At 37.5% G+C, this 23,998-nt stretch overlaps 2 protein-coding genes across 2 annotated transcripts in view; one reads left to right on the plus strand and one right to left on the minus strand.

Moving 5' to 3' along the window:
- Positions 1-23,998, minus strand: part of MMP26 (matrix metallopeptidase 26) — a 370,667-nt gene that overhangs the window by 276,431 nt on the left and 70,238 nt on the right. The gene's annotated exons all lie outside the window — the stretch shown is intronic.
- LOC102122931 (olfactory receptor 51F1) lies at positions 21,647-22,606 on the plus strand. The gene has a single exon (XM_005578930.3). The coding sequence runs from the start codon at positions 21,647-21,649 to the stop codon at positions 22,604-22,606; it is 960 nt and encodes a 319-aa protein (XP_005578987.3).

Consider the following 23,998-nt stretch of genomic DNA (forward strand, 5'->3'; position numbering starts at 1 on the left):
CCGGGTGCAGTGGCTCACACCTGTAATCCCAGCACTTTGGGAGGCCAAGGCGGGTGGATCACTCGAGGTCAGGAGTTTCAGAACAGCCTGGTCAACATGGTGGAACCCTGTCTCTACTAAATATACAAAAAAATTAGCCAGGCGTGGTGTCGCAGGCCTGTAATCCCAGCTACTAAAGAGGCTGAGGCAGGAAAAATCACTTGAACCCAGGAGGCGGAGGTTGTAGTGAGCCAAGATGGCACCACTGAACTTCAGCCTGGGTGACAGAGTGAGACTCTATCTAAAAAAAAAAAAAAGATTCAATTTATCAGCACACCAGTGAGTACAGGTATATTTTATATATGGCATTGCAGGAAACAAAATAAGTTAAAAGTGCAGTAAAATATATTCCCTTGAACACTAAAGGCATCACTTCATGTCAAGTTTCTGGCATTTCTCCTTCAGCATCATCATTAGTATCACCACTAGTTCTCCACATCTTAAAAGGAGAGAACCTTTCTGTTCATTCATGTCTTCTCGCCTCTAAGTCCTCTAAACTCTCAGCTATACTCACTTTCAGTTATTCTGATCTATTCAGCAGGCCTGACAAACTTTGTTGTTTCCAAGACATTTTTGCATGTTTCATCCCAGTAATGCACAATAAAAATTATGCTCCCTATCTTGTGCACTTTATTTTTCAAGCTTATTTATTTTTTTAAATTGACAGATAAAATTGTATGCAGATTTAATTGAATGCAGATTTAATTTAATTAATAAGATTGTATGTGATCATACAGCATGGTGTTTTGAAGTATCTATACATTGTGGAATGATTAAATCTAGCTAATTAACATATGTGTTTACCTAACATAGTTATTAGTTTTGTGGTGAGAACAAAACATGCACTCTCTTAGCATTTTTCAAGAATACAATATATTGTCATTAACTATAGTCATCATGTTGTATAACAGATCTCTAAAATGTATTCCTTTTATTTAACTGTAATTTTATATCCTTTGACCAACATCTCCTCACAGCTGCCCCAGCCTCTAGTGTCCACCATGCTATGCTGTGCTTCTATGAGATCAACTTTTTCAGATTCCACATATGAATAGCATCATGCAGTATTTGCCTTTCTGTGCCTGGGTTGTTTCTCTTAACTTAATATTCTCCAGGTTCACTCATGTTGTCACAAATGACAGGATTTCATTTTTATGGTTGAAGAATATTCCTTTATATATATGTACCACATTTTCTTGATTTATTTATCCATTAATGGACATGTAGGTTGATTCCACATCTTGGCTATTGTGGATAGTGCTACCATAAACAAGGGAGTACAGATATTACTTGAATGTCTTGCTATTTCTCTCAATTATGATAGTCAAATTCAGAAACAATTTGCATCCTCCCTAATATTTAACTTATATTTCAAAGTAGCTACAAAAAAAAACTGTGTGGAAACTTTTTTCTAATGCACCAGACTTATCCCATTGTTTTACATCTCTTACAATTTTTGTTCTCATTTCATTTCTTCACTCCCAGGACATTATGGTACAAAATAATGATTATGGGCTTTGGAAAAAAACAGATCAGGATTCAGAAACTTGTCTGGACATTTTCTATTGGTGTGAAGCTGAACTAATAACTTAATAATTCATCTGGAAACAGAAGATATGAAAATAATATAAGGAAGACACATAGTATAGAACCTCAATTTTAGTTTTCATTCCTTCTTTCCTAAACAGATAGATGTATCCCCTCATTTATAATTTACTTCAAGTATCCTTAAGCTGTATGTGGTGAAGAAGCAGACTTGTAATATTTGTATTTCCAGTTTGTTGTGAAATAGATACTAGTTTGTTGTGAAATAGATACTAGCACATAACTTGTGCTGTATGTGTCTTATCTCATATGAATGACAGCTTCCATCCTTATTTATCTTTTCATCCAGACAATCCCATTTATTACATGATTACATGTCCTGAAAATGTCAAATTGCTGTAATATTTTTGAAAGTCTTGCTTTAGATTCCTGTTTGTATCTCCGGGTTAACTGGTAACCAATAGTCACGGAAGGGCACTGGTCTATAGACCGCACTTGAGAAAGTGCTAACCTAGTCCATATTTCCATTCAGCCTTCTAAAACTGCATCTAGATAACACAGTTATCAGATCACTCTGCTCACAATAATGTTTAATACTCTACAGACACCACTTCTAAAATTCATGTAATGTCATAAAGACCCAACATAAACTCACCCGTACAAATGAAAAATATGTTAAATCACATGCAATATGTTGATAGTTCAGTACTACCTTTTTAAGCAATAAAATGGGGAATTCTGGTTTTCAGAAAGTTTACGCTTCTTTGACAAAATCACCATCTAATTGTAACTGATTTTCCTCAAAATATGGATTTAACTCAGATCCTGAGGCAATAATTCTTTAATGTGCCCCTCAGATTTTAATTTATGTTATTATTTCTACTAGCCTGTTTACTGTTTTTCTTGTCTCCACCACCACGCCCAGCTAATTTTTTTTTTTCTTTTTTGTATTCTTAGTAGAGACGGGGTTTCACCATGTTGGCCAGGCTGGTTTCAAACTCCTGATCTCAGGTGATCTGCCCGCCTTGGTCTCCCAAAATTCTGGGGTTACAGGCATGAGCCTCAATGCCTGGCCCCGTATGAAATTTTCTAGAAAATTAAGTCTAAATATCATTCTCAAGTATGGGATACGCTGCCTTCAAAATCCAAGCATGTTTACCAAGTGCTTGCTTATTTGTAAATGGCAAATGTACTAGGAAAAATTATTTGCCTTTCACTTTTCAGATAGCATAACAGTATTGCCCAGATTAATAAACAGCTAAAAGCTTCATTGCTGTGGCAGGTCCCTAAATGTTTGCAAGGTACATCTTTCTCTCACTAACAATACAGGGAGTATGAAATACTATCCATCAAAAGTGAATGCATACTGTTTTTACTTGTCTCTACTGAGAGGAATATATTCATCAGTAAAATAGTGCCATTACTTGTTCCAGAGGGTGTATGATCTGTTCTAATAAAGACATAATATACGTTATAACAATGGTAGAATAAAAATAGAGTATCAACTTGAATAAATTAGTTCATCATCAACCTCCTTGATCCATCTGTTTATTGTAGAGTGACTTGTGTAACAGTGACTTGAATGAAGTGATATGGTAGGAACCTGTGGTAGGCAAATAATGTCCCACCAAAGATGTCCACACCCTAATTCCTATAATCTGTGAATATGTTATATTGCACAGGAAAGGGACTTCCAGATATAATTGAGGTTATGAAGTTTAAAATAGGGAGATAATCTTGGATTTTCTTCATAGCCTAATCTAATCACATAAGCCATTCATTAAAAGCAGAGAACTTTCTATGGCAGAAGGAGAAAGAAAGCAACAGAAGAGAAGGTCAAAAAGATTCACAGCACGAGAAGTACTCTATGCCAGCTGCTGGTTTGAAGATGAAGGTGTAATCATGATAGAAAATGAAGGTAACTTTAAGGAAATAAGGGCCGGGCGCGGTGGCTCAAGCCTGTAATCCCAGCACTTTGGGAGGCCGAGACGGGTGGATCACGAGGTCAGGAGATCGAGACCATCCTGGCTAACACGGTGAAACCCCATCTCTACTAAAAAATACAAAAAAACTAGCCGGGCGAGGTGGCGGGCGCCTGTAGTCCCAGCTACTCAGGAGGCTGAGGCAGGAGAATGGCGTAAACCCGGGAGGTGGAGCTTGCAGTGAGCTGAGATCCGGCCACTGCACCCCAGCCTGGGCGACAGAGCAAGACTCCGTCTCAAAAAAAAAAAAAAGGAAATAAGAGAGGCTCCCAGGTGACAGTAGAGAAATAGGAATTTCAGCCCTACAGTCTCAAAGAACTAATTTCTCCTAATGACACAACAAAGCTTAGAAATAGATTTTACCCCACAGTCTTTATATAAGAGCCAGGCTGCCCACCAACTTGATTTCAGCCTTAAGAGACCAGGAACAGATAAATCAGTTGTGCCCACCCAGACTTCTGGCCTACATAACTGTGATATTGTAATCTGGCTGCCAAGTTTGTGTAGGTTGGAACTTCTGACCTATGAAACTGTGAGATCTGTGTTATTTTTAAACCAAAAAGTTTGTGGTTATCTGTTATGATAGCAAATTAAAAACTGTACAGAACAAAAAGGCATGCCAAATGGCTATAAGTCATTTAAAGTGGATTAATCTTTGAAATTCAATTGAGGATGCTGCATTGTTGTTACTGAATTATCTTGTCTGAAGAACCATGCTAGTTGTGGATGTTTCCTCTTAGTCTTTCTCGTAATATTGTGAGAATCTATGTGAGAGTTCCATCAGATGCTAAATACATTCATTCTGATCCTTAGGGATCAAGGAAATAGCCATGGTATAGGATAATGGACTAATTTTACCTACTATGAGGGTGATACTTGGGCCAGGATCTCTTTTACCAACTGGCTTCCACATACCTCATTCTAACAGGAACACCATATTAGTATTTCAGGTCTCTTGAATTAGGGTTAACTTAGAACATATATCAAATGACCTTTACATGTTCTGCATAAATATTACTATTATTTTTAATTTATAAATTTTAGAAAAGGTTTAGAGAGGTGAAGGTTCTAATTTATGTTTTCATATTCTAAATTTTATCTTCTTCTTTGCATTTTCTACTATCCAACCCACTGGTTGCCTAACTCTACTCAGCATTCAAGTTTTCATATTAAAAACATTATTTCCCAAGAATAAAGTACTTTTTGTCTTAGGTGTCTACTATAGCATCGTGAATTTATGATACTTATCGCACTGTATTTTAATTCCTTGTTTACTGTAAGAATTCAACTACTCTATATAATAAACTATCAAAACTTTGGTGATTTCAAACAACAAGAATTACTTTAGTTTACTATTCCATGGATTGATATGGCAGTATATTTAGACTGAGCCAGTATGGCAGATTTCTGTGAGGTTCACTCATGCATCAGTGAATGCCTGATGAATTGGCTATTGGATGAACAATCTAGAATGGTATTACTCACATAAGAAGAGAGGGCAAGCTATCACCTTTGACAATGGGAGAAACTGGGCTACTTATTTTACATTATATAGCAGGTAAGAATTGCATTGCTCTGCTGTTCAGAAAACTAGAAATTACAGTGACACAGTTATAACTAAACAAAATTTTGAGTGACACATATATGACTGTAACATGACATTTTTTAGTACAAGTGCATACCTGTCATATCAAAAAAGGGGGAGAAAGTGGATTTTGCCTCATTTTCAGGCATGTGAAATGTGAATTTTTAAAAATTGAAAAAGTGTTTACCATGTAATGATGCTATAGCTGTGTAAAGGAATGTAGTATATATTGACATTATCAGAATGAGCATTCATCACAATATTCTGAGCCGACAGGAAAGTAACAGTCAGAAAATTTAGTAAATTTACGTTGTAATGCCTCATCAAAGCAGAATTTCTGAAAAAAAAATGAAGGTAAAAAAGAACGAGAGAGAAAATCTGGAGAAATGGGAAATAGAGATTTGACAGGATAGAGACAAGGAGAAAAGAAGAAAGAAAGGGAGGAGGGAGGAAAGAAGAGGAAGGGAAGCAGGGAGGGAAGAAGGGAGGGAGGAGACATGAGGGAGGGAGAGAAGAATGGAAAGAGGGAGGGAAATTAAAGGTGTAGCTTAAATAAGCTCATTTCTTACACCAAGCAAGGAAACCCATTTTCTGATGGTGACTTAATTAAATCATTTTTTATAGCTGCAGCAGAAAAATATAGACAGAAAAAATGAACTTATTTAAGACTTCTACTATCTAATTATTGGACTCATAGAACTCTTCAACCATTGGAATACTAAGCCCAGGCACATCTGTGATGCTATGGTACTTTATGGTACTATGAAACATTGAGCAGAAACATCTGGGTGGGTGGCCCATGAAGAAGTTGAGTCTGCAGAAATCTCTGTGATCTCTGAGCTTGCAGAGATCAACCTCAAACTTCTCAGGTAAGAGCAATCACTTTCACCTCCTCCCATAACTCAACAGCTGCCATCCTCAGAAGCTGCCTCAAGCTTTTGTCCTGGCCACTGGGATGAACACTAGCATTAAATTTCAGCATAAATCTACTAGGAAAATGCTGGTCCTGGTAAAACAGGGAAGAGGTTATAACCTGAAGAATGGCAAAGAAAAGGAGGAATTTTATGGCAAGGATTCATAAAATACCATCAGGACTGAATAGTGAGAATGCTTGACCAAGGAGGCCAGAATGAAGTGGGAGGAAAGCAAGATGGACAAATAGAAACTTCTACTGATTGCCCTTCCTTCAGGAACACCAAATTTAACAACTGTCTACACAAATAAGCAACTTCATAAAGACAAAATATCAGGTAAAGAATCAGAGTACCTAGTTTTAGCTTCGTATTGCTGACAGAGAAACTGAAGCCGGTAAAGACAGTCTTGAATCACAGAGTGCACCCTTCCCCTATCCCCTGGCAGTGGTTGTGTGGCACAGAGAGAGAATTTGAGTGTTTGGGGGAGGGAGAGCACAATGTCTGTGGGACTGTGCACTGAACTCAGCACTGCCCTGTCACAGTGGAAAGAAACGCCGGGCAGTACTCAGTTGATGTCCAAGGAGGGGGCATTTAATCAACCCCTACCCAGAGGAGAATTGTTCATCCCAGTGCTCAGAACTTGAATTTTGGCAAGCCTTGCCACCATAGGCTGAAGCTCTCTAGAGTCCTAAATAAACTTGAAGGGCAGTCTAGGCCACAAGGACTGCAACTCCAAGGCAAGTCCTCATGCTGTTTTGGGCTTGAGGTGGGGTAAACAGTGGATTAGCTAGAGACTTCAACACCCCACTTTCAGCATTGGACAGATCCCTCAGACAAAATCAACAAAGAAACATCAGACTAATAAAATACCTAGGAATTAACTTAGCCAAAGAAAGTGAAAGAACTCTACAATGAAAAGTATAGAACATTGATGAAAGAAGTTGAAGGGGACATAAAAAATAGAAAGATATTCCAAGTTCATGGATTCGAAGAATAAATATTGTTAAAATGTTCACTACCTAAAGCAATCTACAGATTTAATGTGACCCCTATCAAAATAATAATGACATTTTTCACAGAATTAGAAAAAAAATTCTGAAATTTATATGGAAGCACAAAAGACCACAAATAACCAAAGATATCCTAAGCAAAAATAACAAAACCAGACAAATCACATTACCTGACTACAGAGCTATTGTAACCAAAATACATGGTACAGGCATAAAAACAGACACTTAGGCCAATGACACAGAATAGAGAATCCAGGAACAAACCCACACACTTACAGCAAACTTATTTTTAACAAAGATGCCACGAACATACACTGGGGAAAAGACAGCCTCTTCAATAAATGATGCAGGGAAAACCTGGATATCCATATAGAGAATGAAACTAGACCCCTGTCTCTCACCATATACAAAAATCAAATCAAAATGGAATAAAAAGATAAATCTAAGATCTCATACTATGAAACTTCTAAAAGAAAACATAAGGAAAAATTTTTTTAGGACATCAGACTCAGCAAAAGATTTCCTGAGCAATACCCTACAAGCCTAGGGAACCCAAGCAAAATTGGACAAATGTGATCACAACAATTTCAAAAGCTTCCACATAGCAAACAATTCACATAGTAAAGAGAAAACACACAGTATGAAAGAAAACATGGCATACTATCCACCTGACAAGGGGTTAATAACTAGAATATATACAGAGTATAAACAACTCTATAGGAAAAAAAAAATCTAATTTAAAAATGGGCGAAAGATCTGAATAGAGCTTCTCTAAAGAGGACATGCAAATGGCAAACAGGTATGTGAAATGGTGCTCAGCATCACTGATCATCAGAGAAATGCAAATCAAAACTACAATGAGATACCCTGTCACCCAGTTAAGATGGCTTTTATTCAAGAAACAGGCAATAACAAATGCTGGCAAGGATGTGGTGAAAAGGGAAACCTCATACACTGTTGGTGGCAATGTACATTACTACAATCACTATGGAGAACAATTTGGAGGTTCCTCAAAAAACTAAATATAGAACTACCATGTGATCCAACAATCCCATTGTTAAGTATATACCCAAAAGGAAGGAAGCCAGTATATCGAAGATGTATCTGCAGTCCCAAGTTTATTGCAGCACTATTCCCAACGGCCAAGCTTTGAAAGCAACCTAAATGCCCATCAACAGACAAATGGATAAAGAAAATGTGGTACATATACACAATTCAGCCACAAAATATAATGGGATCCTGTCATTTGCAACAATGTGGATAGAAACAGGGTTGTTATATTAAGAAAAATAAGCCAGACATAGGGGGAAAAAAACCCGTCACGTGATTCACTTAATTTGGGGAGCTACAAATTGAAACATTAAACTCAGAGCTAAAGAGTAGGGTGATGGTTAACAGAGGCTGGAAACGGTAGTGGGGGTTGTATGGGAAAGTGGGGATGGTTAATAGGTACAAAAAAGTAGAAAGAATGAATAAGATCTAGTATTTTATAGCACAACAGGGTGATGATAGTAAATGATAATTATACTGTTTACAGAAACTAAAAGAGTACAAATTGATTGTAACACAAAATACAAATGCTTGAGGTGATGAATACCCCATTTACCCTGGTGTTATTGTTATGCATTACATACCTATGTCAAAATATCTCACATATTCCATAAATATAGACACCTACTATGTATCCATAAAAATAACAATAAAAATGTTTTTAAAGGAGGACAGAATAGAAAACTAAACTGGCGAGAATGCATCAATATAGGGGCACTTATTTGGAATACAGATTTTAATACTCTGACAAGGACACCAAGAATGTGGTTAATTCAATATCGAGTGACAATTAGCTGGAAAAAGTATTGGACAACATTCAGCACATTGGAAATGACTGTGTTGCCCTAGTAGACAGGAAAGAAAATTATATAGGGGCTGATGAAAAATGTGCATGCTGGAATAGATTGCGTAAAGCTGGAAGATCCATCATACATTTTCCATAAAAGGGCACAGAGGACATATGATTCAGAAGCCACTGGAGATGAGTTGTGAAAATGATACCAGCATCATTAAGAAGCTGAGTGGTAGCTCTTTTCTGCTGATCAGGAAGGCCAGTAGTAGCTGCAGTCACAAAACCAGGATACCCATGCATATGAGGAGGTCTTGACATAATAGAGGTCAGGTAGCAGTGGTTAATCACCAAAAGCCAGGTTGCAATCATCATAAGAACCAATAAGTTCTAAAGGGTAGGCAAAAGGGCTTAACAAGCAAGTAGGTGTATAGATGATTCATAAAGTGTGACCACCCTGGGCCAAAATAGACAAGCAGCGAAGGGGCTAGGTAACGTTTACCACAAAAAGAAGGCAAGAATAGAGGAGCAGGAAGCTGGGAGAGCAGTCAGTCTTTGAGGTAGGCTTGACCTTAAGTTAAAGAGGGAAGGAAGGAAGAAAGTTTGGGTAGAAATAAGTATCTTAGACTGTAGTACAGTTCTGAATGGAGTTAGTCAAGGTCATTGGGTATCCTCAAATCAAAACACCTGTCAGCACAGTCCTGTGCCTTCCAGAAATGAGCCTGACTCAGTTTCCCTGCCACACTCAGTCACTAACTAGAAGGAGCTCTTGGGAAATTTGGCTTAAATGAAATGTGATAATGGACTAGGATTTCTGGTGTCCATAATCTAAGATACAAAGAAATCGTTCATATCATTGGTTAAATATATTCCTAGATACTGTATATTCTTTGTAGTTCTTGTAAATTGGATTGCCTTCTTGATTTGGTTCTTGGCTTAATCATTATTGTTGTATAGAAATGCCGCTGATTTTTTACATTGATGTTCTGTCCTGAACGTTTACTAAATCCATTTACCAAATTTAAGAGTTTTTTGGTGGAGTCTGTAGAGTATGCTAGATATAAGAGCATTTGTCAGTAAACAGGCATAATTTGACTCTCTTTTCCAATTTGGATGCCTTTTACTTCTATCTCTTACCTGATTCATCTGGCTAGGACTTCCAATACTATGTGAATAGGAAAGGTGATTGTCTTGTTCCAGTCCTTAGAGGGAATGCATACAATTTTTCCCTTTTTCCATGATGTTGGCTGTGGGTTTGTCATATATTTTTCAAGTAATTAGAAAAAAATAACGCTAAAATTCACGTGGAGGCAAAAGTGAGCCAGAAAAAAAAAAAAAACAAAAAACAAAGAAATCCCAAGCAAATAAATCAAAGCTGGAGACACCATATTTCCTGACTTCAAATTATAACACAAGGCTATAGTAACCAAAACACCATGTTACTGGTATAAAAACAGATGCGTGGGCCAATGGAACAGAATAGAGAACCTAGAAATAAAGCCACATGTCTACAGGCAACTGATCTTTGACAAAGTTTACAAAAATATACACTGGGAAAAGGACACCTTTTTCAGTAAATGGTGCTGAGAAAATTGGATTGCCAAATGCAGAAAAATAAAATTGGACCCCTTTCTTTTATCAAATACAAAAATCACCTCAAGATGATAAAAAAAAATTAAGTGTAAAACCTGAAACTATAAAAAAACTTAAGACGAACAAACAAAAACCTAGGAAAAACTATTCTGGGCATTGGTTTAGGAAAAGAGTTTGTGACTAAGACTTCAAAAACACAAGCAATAAAAACAACAATAGACAAATGGGACTTAATGAAATTTTAAAACTTCTGCAAAGCAAAGTGAACAGAAAACTTACAGAATGGGAGAAAGTATTTGTAAACTATGCAACTGACAGGGAAATGATATCCAGAATTCACAAGGAACTAAAACAACTCAATGGAAATGACAACAAATAACTGCCTCAAAATATGGGCAATTAGAAGAACAGATTTTTTTAAAAGAAGACATGTAAATGGCCAACAAGCTTATAAAAATACTGTTCAACATCACTAATTGTATTAGTCTGTTTACACATTGCTATAAAGAACCACCTGAGACTGGGTAATTTATAAAGAAAAGAGATTTAGTGAACTAACAGTTCTACAAGCTTAACAGGAAATATGACTGGGAGGACGCAGGAAACTTACGTTCACGGTAGAAGGCAAAGAGGAAACAAGCTCATCTTACCATGGTGGAGCAGGAGAGAAATAGAGCAAAGGGGGAAATGCCACACACTTTCAAACAACCAGATATCATGAGAACTCACTTATTTTCATGAGAGCACAAGGGGAAATCTGCCCCCACGATTCAATCACCTCCCACCAGGCCCCTCCTCTGACTCTTTGGGGATTACTATTTGAAATGAGATTTGGGTAGGGGGCACAGAGCAAAACCACATCACTAATCATCAGAGAAGTACAAATTACAACCACAATGAGATATAATCTTGAACCAGTCAGAATTGCTAATATTAAAAAGTCAAAAAATAACACATGTTGGGGAGAATTCAGAGAAAAGGGAATGCTTATACAGTCTTGGTGGGAATATAAATTAGTACAATCTCTATGGAAAACGGCATGAAAGTTTCTTTAAAAACTAAGCATAGAACTGTTACTTGATCTAGTAATCTCACTATTGGGCATCTACTCAAAGGAAAATAAATTAGTATAAAAAAAAGATACTATCACTCATATAATTATCACAACACTCTTCACAATTACAAAGATATGAATCAACCTGGGTGTCCATCAAAGAATGACTAGATTAAGAAAATGTGGCATATGTGCAAATGGAATACTACTTGGTCATAAAAAAGAACAAAACTATGCATTTTGAGGCAAAATGGATGAAACTGGAGGCCGTGATCTTAAGAGAAGCTACTCAGAAATAAAGTCAAGTACTGCATGTTCTCACTTATAAACAAGAGCTAAACAATGTTTACTCATGGAAATGGACTATGGAATGATAGACACTGGAGACTTGGAAGGGTAGAGGAGTGAAATGAGCACGGATAATAATAAATTACTTAATAGGTACAATGTACATTATTCACATAATAGTTACATTCAACACCCAGACTTCACCACTATACATTATATGCATGTAACAAAACCGTACTTGTACCCTTTAAATTTATACAGAATAAAGTCCTGGGGCTCTCTCTCTCTCTCTCTCTCTCTCGCTCCCTCTCTTTCCATGAACTCTCTGCACTCGCTTGACTACCCTTCACTTTCAGCCATGAGTGGAAGCAACATGAGGCCCTCACCAGAAGCTGAGCTGATCCTGACACCATGTTTTCTGTACAGCCTGCAGAACCATGAGCCAAATAAACCTCTTTTTCTTTACAAATTACCCAGCTTCAGGTATTCTTTTACAGGAACACAAAACAGGCTAAAACATAGATCATCAGCTGGGCTGCAGTTACACATGATAAATCATTGAACAGTAAAATCAATGTGCAGAAGTCACAAGCATTCTGATAAACAAACAATAGGCAAACAGAGCACCAAATAATATGAATTCCCATTCACTATTGCTACAAATAGAATAAAATATCTAGGAATACAGTCAACAAGGGAAGTGAAGGACCTCTTCAAGGAGAACTGCAAACCACTGCTCAAGGAAACCAGAGAGGACACAAACAAATGGAAAAATATTCCATGTACATGGATAGGAAGAAACAATATCATGAAAAAGGCCATACTATCCAAAGTAATTTATAGATTCAATACTATTCCCATTAAATTATCATCGACATTCTTCACAGAATTAGAAAAAACTATTTTAAAATTCATGTGGAACCAGAAAAGAGCCCATATAGCGAAGACAATCCTAAGCAAAAAGAGCAAAGCTAGAGGTGTCATGCTACTGGACCAGCAACGGATCAAAGATGGACGGAGAATGACTTTGACGAGATGAGAGAAGAAGGCTTCAGTCCACCAAACTTCTCAGAGCTAAAGGAGGAATTATGTACCCAGCACAAAGAAACTAAAAATCTTGAAAAAAGAGTGGAAGAATTGATAACTAAAATAATTAATGCAGAGAAGGCCATAAACGAACAGACGGAGATGAAAACCATGACACGAGAAATACATGACAAATGCACAAGCTTCAGTAACCGACTCAATCAACTGGAAGAAAGAGTATCAGCGATTGAGGATCGAATGAATGAAATGAAGCGAGAAGAGAAATCTAAAGAAAAAAGAAGGAAAAGAAATGAACAAAGCCTGCAAGAAGTATAGGATTATGTAAAAAGACCAAATCTACGTCTGATTGGGGTGCCTGAAAGTGAGGGGGAAAATGGAACCAAGTTGGAAAAACACTCTTCAGGATATCATCCAGGAGAACTTCCCCAACCTAGTAGGGCAGGCCAACATTCAAATCCAGGAAATACAGAGAACGCCACAAAGATACTCCTCGAGAAGAGCAACTCCAAGACACATAATTGCCAGATTCACCAAAGTTGAAATGAAGGAAAAAATCTTAAGGGCAGCCAGAGAGAAAGGTCGGGTTACCCACAAAGGGAAGCCCATCAGACTAACAGCAGATCTCTCGGCAGAAACTCTACAAGCCAGAAGAGAGTGGGGGCCAATATTCAACATTCTTAAAGATAAGAATTTTCAACCCAGAATTTCATATCCAGCCAAACTAAGTTTCATAAGTGAAGGAGAAATAAAATCCTTTACAGATAAGCAAATGCTTAGAGATTTTGTCACCACTAGGCCTGCCTTACAAGAGACCCTGAAGGAAGCACTCAACATGGAAAGGAACAACCGGTACCAGCCATTGCAAAAACATGCCAAAATGTAAAGACCATCGAGGCTAGGAAGAAACTGCACCAACTAACGAGCAAAATAACCAGTGAATATCATAAAGGCAGGATCAAGTTCACACAAACAATATTAACCTTAAATGTAAATGGACTAAATTCTCCAATTAAAAGACACAGACTGGCAAACTGGATAAAGAGTCAAGACCCATCAGTCTGCTGTATTCAGGAGACCCATCTCACACGCAGAGACATACATAGGCTCAAAATAAAGGGATGGAGGAAGATTTACCAAGCAAATGGAGAACAAAAAAAAAGCAGGGGTTGCAATACTAGTCTCTGATAAAACAGACTTTAAACCATCAAAGATCAAAAGAGACAAAGGAGGCCATTACATAATGGTAAAGGGAACAATTCAACAGGAAGAGCTAACTATCCTAAATGTATATGCACCCAATACAGGAGCACCCAGATTCTTTTATAAAGCAAGTCCTTAGAGACTTACAAAGAGACTTAGACTCCCATACAATAATAATGGGAGACTTCAACACTCCACTGTCAACATTAGACAGATCAACGACAGAAAGTTAACAAGGATATCCAGGAATTGAACTCATCTCTGCAGCAAGCAGACCTAATAGACATCTATAGAACTCTCCACCCCAAATCAACAGAATATACATTCTTCTCAGCACCACATCACACTTATCCCAAAATTGACCACATAATTGGAAGTAAAGCACTCCTCAGCAAATGTACAAGAACAGAAATTATAACAAACTGTCTCTCAGACCACAGTGCAATCAAACTAGAACTCAGGACTAAGAAACTCAATCAAAACCGCTCAACTACATGGAAACTGAACAACCTGCTCCTGAATGACTATTGGGTACATAACGAAATGAAGGCAGAAATAAAGATGTTCTTTGAAACCAATGAGAACAAACATACAACATACCAGAATCTCTGGGACACATTTAAAGCAGTGTGTAGAGGGAAACTTATAGCACTAAATGCCCACAAGAGAAAGCAGGAAAGATCTAAAATTCATGCTCTCACATCACAATTAAAAGAACTAGAGAAGCAAGAGCAAACACATTCGAAAGCTAGCAGAAGGCAAGAAATAACTAAGATTGGAGCAGAACTGAAGGAGATAGAGACACAAAAAACCCTCCAAAAAATCAATGAATCCAGGAGTTGGTTTTTTGAAAAGATCAACAAAATTGACAGACCGCTAGCAAGACTAATAAAGAAGAAAAGAGAGAAGAATCAAATAGACACAATAAAAAATGATAAAGGGGATATCACCACCGATCCCACAGAAATACAAACTACCATCAGAGAATAGTATAAACACCTCTACACAAATAAACTAGAAAATCAAGAAGAAATGGATAATTTCCTGGACACTTATAGTCTCCCAAGACTAAACCAGGAAGAAGCTGAATCCCTGAATAGACCAATAGCAGGCTCTGAAATTGAGGCAATAATTAATAGCCTACCAACCAAAAAAAGTCCAGGACCAGATGGATTCACAGCTGAATTCTACCAGAGGTACAAGGAGGAGCTGGTACCATTCCTTCTGAAACTATTCCAATCAATAGAAAAAGAGGGAATCCTCCCTAATTCATTTTATGAGGCCAACATCATCCTGATACCAAAGCCTGGCAGAGACACAACAAAAAAAGAGAATTTTAGACTAATATCCCTGATGAACATCGATGCAAAAATCCTCAATAAAATACTGGCAAACTGAATCCAGCAGCACATCAAACAGCTTATCCACCATGATCAAGTGGGCTTCATCCTTGGGATGCAAGGTTGGTTCAACATTCGCAAATCAATAAACGTAATCCAGCATATAAACAGAACCAAAGACAAAAACCACATGATTATCTCAATAGATGCAGAAAAGGCCTTTGACAAAATTCAACAGCCCTTCATGCTAAAAACACTCAATAAATTCTGTATTGATGGAACGTACCTCAAAATAATAAGAGCTATTTATGACAAACCCACTGCCAATATCATACTGAATGGCCAAAAACTAGAAAAATTCCCTTTGAAAACTGGCACAAGACAGGGATGCCCTCTCTCACCACTCCTATTCAACCTAGTTTTGGAAGTTCTGGCTAGGGTAATCAGGCAAGAAAAAGAAATAAAGGGTATTCAGTTAGGAAAAGAAGAAGTCAAATTGTCCCTGTTTGCAGATGACATGATTGTATATTTACAAAACTCCATTGTTTCAGCCCAAAATCTCCTTAAGCTGATAAGCAACTTCAGCAAAGTCTCAGGATACAAAATTAATGTGCAAAAATCACAAGCATTCTTATACACCAGTAACAGACAAACAGAGAGCCAAATCAGGAATGAACTTCCATTCACAATTGCTTCAAAGAGAATCAAATACCTAGGAATCCAACTTACAAGGGATGTAAAGGACCTCTTCAAGGAGAACTACAAGCCACTGCTCAGTGAAATAAAAGAGGACACAAACAAATGGAAGAACATACCATGCTCATGGATAGGAAGAATCAATATTGTGAAAACGGCCATACTGCCCAAGGTAATTTATAGATTCAATGCCATCCCCATCAAGCTGCCAATGAGTTTCTTCACAGAATTGGAAAAAACTGCTTTAAAGTTCATATGGAACCATAAAAGAGCCCGCATCACTAAGACAATCCTAAGTCAAAAGAACAAAGCTGGAGGCATCATGCTACCTGACTTCAAACTATACTACAAGGCTACAGTAACCAAAACAGCATGGTACTAGTACCAAAACAGAGATATAGACCAATGGTACAGAACAGAGGCCTCAGAAATAATACCACACATCTACAGCCATCTGATCTTTTGACAAACCTCAGAAAAACAAGAAATGGGGAAATGATTCCCTATTTAATAAATGGTGCTGGGAAAATTGGCTAGCCATAAGTAGAAAGCTGAAACTGGATCCTTTCCTTACTCCTTATATGAAAATTAATTCAAGATAGATTAGAGATTTAAATGTTAGACCTAATACCATAAAAACCCTAGAAGAAAACCTAGGTAATACCATTGAGGACATAGGCATGTGCAAGGACTTCATGTCTAAAACACCAAAAGCTACGGCAACAAAAGTCAAAATTGACAAATGGGATGTTATTAAACTAAAGAGCTTCTGCACAGCAAAAGAAACTACCATAAGAATGAACAGGCAACCTACAGAATGGTAGAAAATTTTTGCAATCTACTCATCAGACAAAGGGCTAATATGCAGAACCTACAAAGAACTCAAACAAATTTACAAGAAAAAAACAACTGCATCAAAAAGTGGGCAAAGGAAATGAACAGACATTTCTCAAAAGAAGACATGTATACAGCCAACAGACACATGAAAAAATGCTCATCATCACTGGCCATACAGAGAATTGCAAATCAAAACCACAATGAGATACCATCTCACACCAGTTAGAATGGCAATCATTAAAAAGTCAGGAAACAACAGGTGCTGGAGAGGATGTGGAGAAATAGGAACACTTTTACACTGTTGGTGGGATTTTAAACTAGTTCAGCCATTATGGAAAACATTATGGCGATTCCTCAAGGATCTAGAACTAGAAGTACCATATGACCCAGCCATTCCATTACTGGGTATGTACCCAAAGGATTATAAATCATGCTGCTTTAAAGACACATGCACACATATGTTTATTGCGACACTATTCACAATAGCAAAGACTTGGAATCAACCCAAATGTCCATCTGTGACAGACTGGATTAAGAAAATGTGGCACATATACACCATGGAATGCAGCCATAAAAAAGGATGAGTTTGTGTCCTTTGTAGGGACATGGATGCAGCTGGAAACCATCATTCTCAGCAAACTATCGCAAGAACAGAAAACCAAACACCGCATGTTCTCACTCATAGGTGGGAACTGAACAATTAGATCACTTGGACTCAGGAAGGGGAACATCACACACTGGGGCCTAACATGGGAAGGGGGGAGGGATTGCATTGGGAGTTATACCAGATGTAAATGACGAGTTGATGGGTGCTGACGAGTTGATGGGTGCAGCACACCAACATGGCACAAGCATACATATGTAACAAACCTACACGTGATGCACATGTACCCTAGAATTTAAAGTATAATAATAATTAAAAAAATAAAAATAAAAAAAAGAAATGCAAATCAAAGCCACAATCAGATACCATCTCACACCAGTCAGAATGGCCATTATTAAAAAGTCAAGAAACAGATGGTGGTGAGGTCGTGGAGAAATAGGAATGCTTTTACATTGTTGGTGGGAATGTAAATTAGTCCAACCATTTTGGAAGATGGTGTGGCGATTACTCAAATATCTACAACCAGAAATACCATTTGACCCAGCAATCCCATTACTACGTATATACCCAAAGGAATATAAATTTTTCTGTTGCAAAGAAACATGCACATGTATATTCATTGCAGCACTATTCCCAATAGCAAGAACATGGAGTCAACCCAAATGCTCACCAATGATAGAATGGATAAAGAAAATGTGGTATATACACACCATGGAGTACTATGCAGCCATAAAAAGGAATGAGATCATGTTCTTTTCTGGGACATGGATGAGACTGGAAGACATTATCCTCAGAAAACTAATGCAGGAACAGAAAACCAAACACTGAATGTGCTCACTTATAAGTGGGAGCTGAACAATGAGATCACATGGACACAGAAAGGAGAACAACACACACTGGGGTCTGTCAGGGAGTAAGGTGGGGGCAGAGGGAGAGTATTAGGAAAAATAGCTAATGTATGCTGAGCTTAATATCTAGGTGATAGGTGGATGGTCGCAGCAAACCACCATGACACATGTTTACCTATTTAACAAACCTGCACATCCTGTACATGTACCCCAGAACTAAAAATAAAATTAAAAATTAAAAAACAACTAGAAAAAAAAAAAACCCACGAACACTATATCTCTGAATTCTTGTAAGTCAGGAGTCTGAATACAGCTTTGCTGAGTTTTCTCCAAGGCTGTGTCTCATTTGAGGCCTTATTGTGGAAGGCTATCCTTCCAAGCTCATGAGGTGTTGCCAGATTCTACTAGTTCCTTGTGGCCTTTTGAGATGAGGGACTCAGTTTCTTACTACATGTTGGCTAGAGGAGGCCATGCTCAGTTCTTGGCTGCTTGTTAGCTGGAGACCACTCTTAGTCTTTTGTCACACAGAAATCTTCCACAAACATAGAATCTTGATTCACCAAAGACAGATCTTATATGACATATATGTGATGATACCATGTTACCTTTGCCATATTCTGCTGGTTAGAAGTTAGTCAGAGGTCCTACCCACACTCAAGAGCAGAGGATAAACACGGACTGAGTCCAAGGAGGCAGGAGTACTGAGGGACTATTTTATTATTTTACAATCTGACCATCACAGATATTTGGGAGAAAACTAGACAGTTAGTTCTTTGAGGGCAACAGAGGTGAAACTTTTAATTATTTATTTCTGACTTATAAAATGATTTGATTATAGTTCATTTTTGTCATGGAAGTATCAAGTCAGTCAAAACAGTTGATGGGAATGCCAGGTAGAGGTATAGTGCTTGAATTGAACCCATCATACTTTCAACCATTAAAATTACTAGAACAGGAATGCATAGGAAGAATAGCAAAGTAGAAATCAAATAAAAATAGCTGAGTGAGGAACAAATTACTGGTATTATTGATACCTAAACAAAAACAAGACTGTCTCCACAAATCTGCAGCTTCTGTATAAACGAGAAACAAAAGGTTTGAATGTGAGACTTTTCCTACGAACCTAGAATTAGTAGACTGTAAAGTGTCTGCATCCATTAGTCAACTGCCCACACTGACAAAAATGAAAAAACTCTCCCAGGAATCAGGTCCTTGAATATATTAATGCAAGAAAACAGCAAGGAACAGAGCAAGAATACATGCACATGAGAACATCATTCATTCACGGTAACCCTAGCTACTAGCAAAACAGGGTCAAATTAATATAGCAGAAGTTGGCACATTTCCTGGGGGAAAACTCAGTTAGTGTTTGAAAAAGGATGGATTTGAGAATGGACATTTATCATTCTCCCTATGGTTCAATGTGGAAATGTAGGTATGGGGGCCTAGGGACTGGGGTGTACAGTTTTCCCTCTTTATCATGACCATAATGATCCCAGTGAACAGTGGTTTCTTTTCCTGTCTTGCCAGCACACTTATAATCCAGAGACAATGATGTACATCTCTCTCTATTCCCCAATGCTATGAACAGTGTACATTTTCTATTTATATGTATAATTTGGTTAATTTTCCTTTGCATTTAATGTCCTTGTGACCACAGGTCACTTGGATTGGTAACTAAGACCCTCTGGGGTTGCACACTTATGCCCTCAAATTTTTATAGAGAGAGAGGGGGATATCTTTTTTTCTCTGTCTTTGGCCCCAGAGAGACCTAAATCATACAAATAATCTCACAGCTCAATTCCACCTGACTTTAAAGTCCATGGCTCCAGAACTGTAGTCTATTCTTCCTCATCTAGCAGAGACAGAGAAGGTTCCTCTTTCCACATAAAGCTGGTAAGAAGGTAGAGAGATGTATTTATTGTGTTGACTTTTTACTTTGTTACCTATTCACAAACAGTCATATGGGTTTATAGAAAAGTCAGATATCATGAGGGTTTGCCCTGTCTTCATCGATCCATATAATATGTAGATATACAACCTCTAATAATTCATACTTAAATATTTTCATAATGTTTCTCAATTGAATTGAAAATCAGACAACTGGAGATTTAAAAGAAACCATAAAAAACTAGCATAAAAGGAACAGTAACTTGTATCCTTGCTACAGAATATTTACTCTCATGAATTTGGAAACAACTAGTTTTTTAAAGGCTTGATTGAAAAGTACTAACATTATACTCATGAATACTGCTATTATTTAATTTAATTCTCCCCAGAATTGACTTGAACAATATAAATATATTAATCGACAAAATTAGTTTTAGAATTTTACTTGAAAGAGGCAATACAGCATTTCTGTGTTTACTGAGCCAATTGCCCTTCTCATTCGCTGTCTACTGAAAACGTCTACTGGATCCTGAAGCCAGCATCCATCACTTTACACTTTTGAACAGCAGTAAATTACCCCCAAATACTTCACAGAGAAAAAGGTTTCACCATGTTGGCCAGGATGGTCTTGATCTCTTGACCTCATGATCCGCTCACCTCGGCCTCCCAAAGTTCTGAGATTACAGGCATGAGCCACCGCGCCAGGCCTCTTTTGGTTTTCATAGTTCCCATAAAACAAGTCTCATCTTGCTTTAGTGTATATAGCGCATTCCAATCTTCTGGAGAGTTGTGTCCTCATTGTTTTTCCTTTATAATTCTAGTCTCTGAAGTTGTTCACCTATAGTGTTGGATGAAAAATGATAAATATACACTGGTAACTCCCAAACCTATATTACTGGCAATTATCATGTGTCTGCAGATTCACACCCTCATGGTCACTGAAGAACCATGGATATTTTTCAGTGGCTATTATTCATTGTACTCACAAAATATTCGTAAATGAAGATACTTATTTTTTCTCAGCTAGGTCTTTATTCAAATCATCTTACAATATGATCCAGTTTAATATTCTGTAAATGGACACTATCATGAAAATGTATAAAATCATATGGACATATTTCCCTTGAATTTTACAGTACAAAAACATATTTTTGTGAACTATTTCTGATTATGAGTTGTAAATGAATATTATAATTTAATTTAGAAGTTTCTCAATGATGCAGATCTTATCTATGACCTTGGATAACTCTCCTAACCAAAAGAAAATTTATCTAAATATTTTACATAACACTGTAATGTATCACTTCTGTAGGATGGAAGCACTGTGAGGACAAATGCTGCAAAACCAGGACACCATGGAAATCCTAAGCAACTCAACATCTAAATTTCCAACCTTCTTGTTGACTGGCATTCCTGGCCTAGAGTCTTCCCACGCCTGGATCTCCATTCCTTTCTGTTGTTTTTATGCCATTGCCCTCTCTGGGAACAGCATGATCCTGTTTGTCATCACTATCCAGCAGAGTCTCCATGAACCCATGTATTATTTCCTCTCCATGCTATCAGCCACTGATCTGGGCTTGACTGTTTCTACATTGTCAACAACATTAGGTATCCTCTGGTTTGATGCATGTGAAATCAGTCTATATAGCTGCATTGTCCAAATGTTTTTTCTTCATGTATTCACTTTTATGGAATCTGGGGTGCTGGTGGCTATGGCCTTTGACAATTATGTGGCCATCTGTGATCCTCTGAGGTACACTACCATTCTCACTAACTCCAGAATCATTCAGATGGGTCTTCCGATGATTACACGTGCTACAGTACTAATACTACCACTACTTTTGCTCCTTAAGCCTCTCTATTTCTGTAGAATGAATGCCCTCTCCTACTCCTACTGTTACCATCCAGATGTGATTCAATTAGCGTGTTCAGACATTCGGGCAAACAGCATCTGTGGATTAATAGATCTCATCCTGACAACTGGAATGGATACGCCATGCATTGTCCTGTCATATATCTTAATTATTCACTCTGTCCTCAGAATTGCCCCTCCTGAAGAACAGCACAAGGTCTTCAGCACCTGTGTCTCCCACGTGGGAGCAGTTGCTATCTTCTACCTCCCCATGCTGGGCCTGTCCTTGGTGTATCGCTATGGTTGGTCAGCCCCCAGAGTGGTCCGTTCAGTGATGGCCAATGTATACCTGCTTTTACCCCCTGTGCGCAACCCCATCATCTACAGTGTAGAAACAAGACAGATCCACAAGGCCGTGCTCAGTCTGCTGCTTCCAAAATGAACAGACATAGTTTTATTTGATAAAAACCTGGCATAAATGACTTGCACTGTAGAAAAGCACACTTGCTCTCTTACTACCTATTGCATGTGGGTTTTTAAAATATTTTTCATTCACCCAACAAATAGTAAATATGTTGCATATTTGGTCATAAAATATAAGTATGGTATATCACCCAAGACATTTGTAGTGTAATTAGGAAAATAACAATAATGAAATGATAAAATAATACTCCTGGCGACTAACATGTATTGACTCTTTGTTTCAGGCTAGATGTTCTACTAACCACTTTTAAGACATATTCCATTTATTCTTCCAAAACAGCCAAATGAAACATATATTACTATTAGTGATATATTACGGATGATGAAACAGATTTACAGCCATTTAGGCTACCAAAGGCCATGTGAATAACATGAGGCACAGTTGAGATTTGAACCCAGGTGTTCTGTATCTCAAATGCTATGCTCTTCATCACTGTATTACATACTCTGCCAAAGTCATGTAGCAGAAATGTTTTAAGATCAAAAGTAAGACTTGGATATCCATAGTTCCATCCTTTGTCTTAAAAAGTTGTAGTAACCTTCTTAGAATATACTTTAGCTGTTTTCTTCATGGGTAATTCATAATACAAAAGGTAGGAACAGATATGCCATGGCATGTAAGTCATTATCCAGTGTTAGGTAGTCCAAAGGAAAGCTTTAGGGGTGAGGCACACTTGCTAATTTATCACAGGGAATGGGAACTTGAGAGAACTAGAAAAGAATGTAAAATAAATTACAAGGAAGTTTGGGGCAGATGTTCTGAACCTTTTTCTGCACTATGGTCCCTTAGAAAACTAATGAAATTTATGAACCTTTCCTCATAGATAAACATACTCACATTATTTTCCATAATTTTCAGAGTTTTCAAAAATGTCATTAAAGACCTGTGTGACTCCTTAACCAGCTAAAGAACCAAGGTAAAGAATTCATGGTTCTCACCTATACACAGTTTTACAGAGACAGACGCAAAACGTTTGGTTTCTGAAAAAGAACTTATGGTAACTCTTTGGATTTAAGAGACAGAAGCTTAAAATTGTCAGTTGCTTATAATGGCAGAACAAAATCAGAGGGAAATGGAGATGGAAAACTAAAGGCAGTCACATCAATTTTATTGCCACTGGAAAGTAGTGATAGACGGAAGAAATGTTCCAGGTACCCCACATATACTGAGGGCAGCAGTGTGCTGGATAGAGTGCACACCAGCTTACAAGAGCCTATTTTTGCATATCTGTCTAACTATGCATTAAAGGATGTCATATTAGTAGCTTGAAATCACTGATAATGATAATGTTTATACCATGTGAACTGGTAAAAATTTTTAAATATTTATATAATAAACATTGTCCAATTT

Source organism: Macaca fascicularis, chromosome 14, assembly GCF_037993035.2.
Source record: "Macaca fascicularis isolate 582-1 chromosome 14, T2T-MFA8v1.1".
Lineage (NCBI taxonomy): Eukaryota > Metazoa > Chordata > Mammalia > Primates > Cercopithecidae > Macaca > Macaca fascicularis.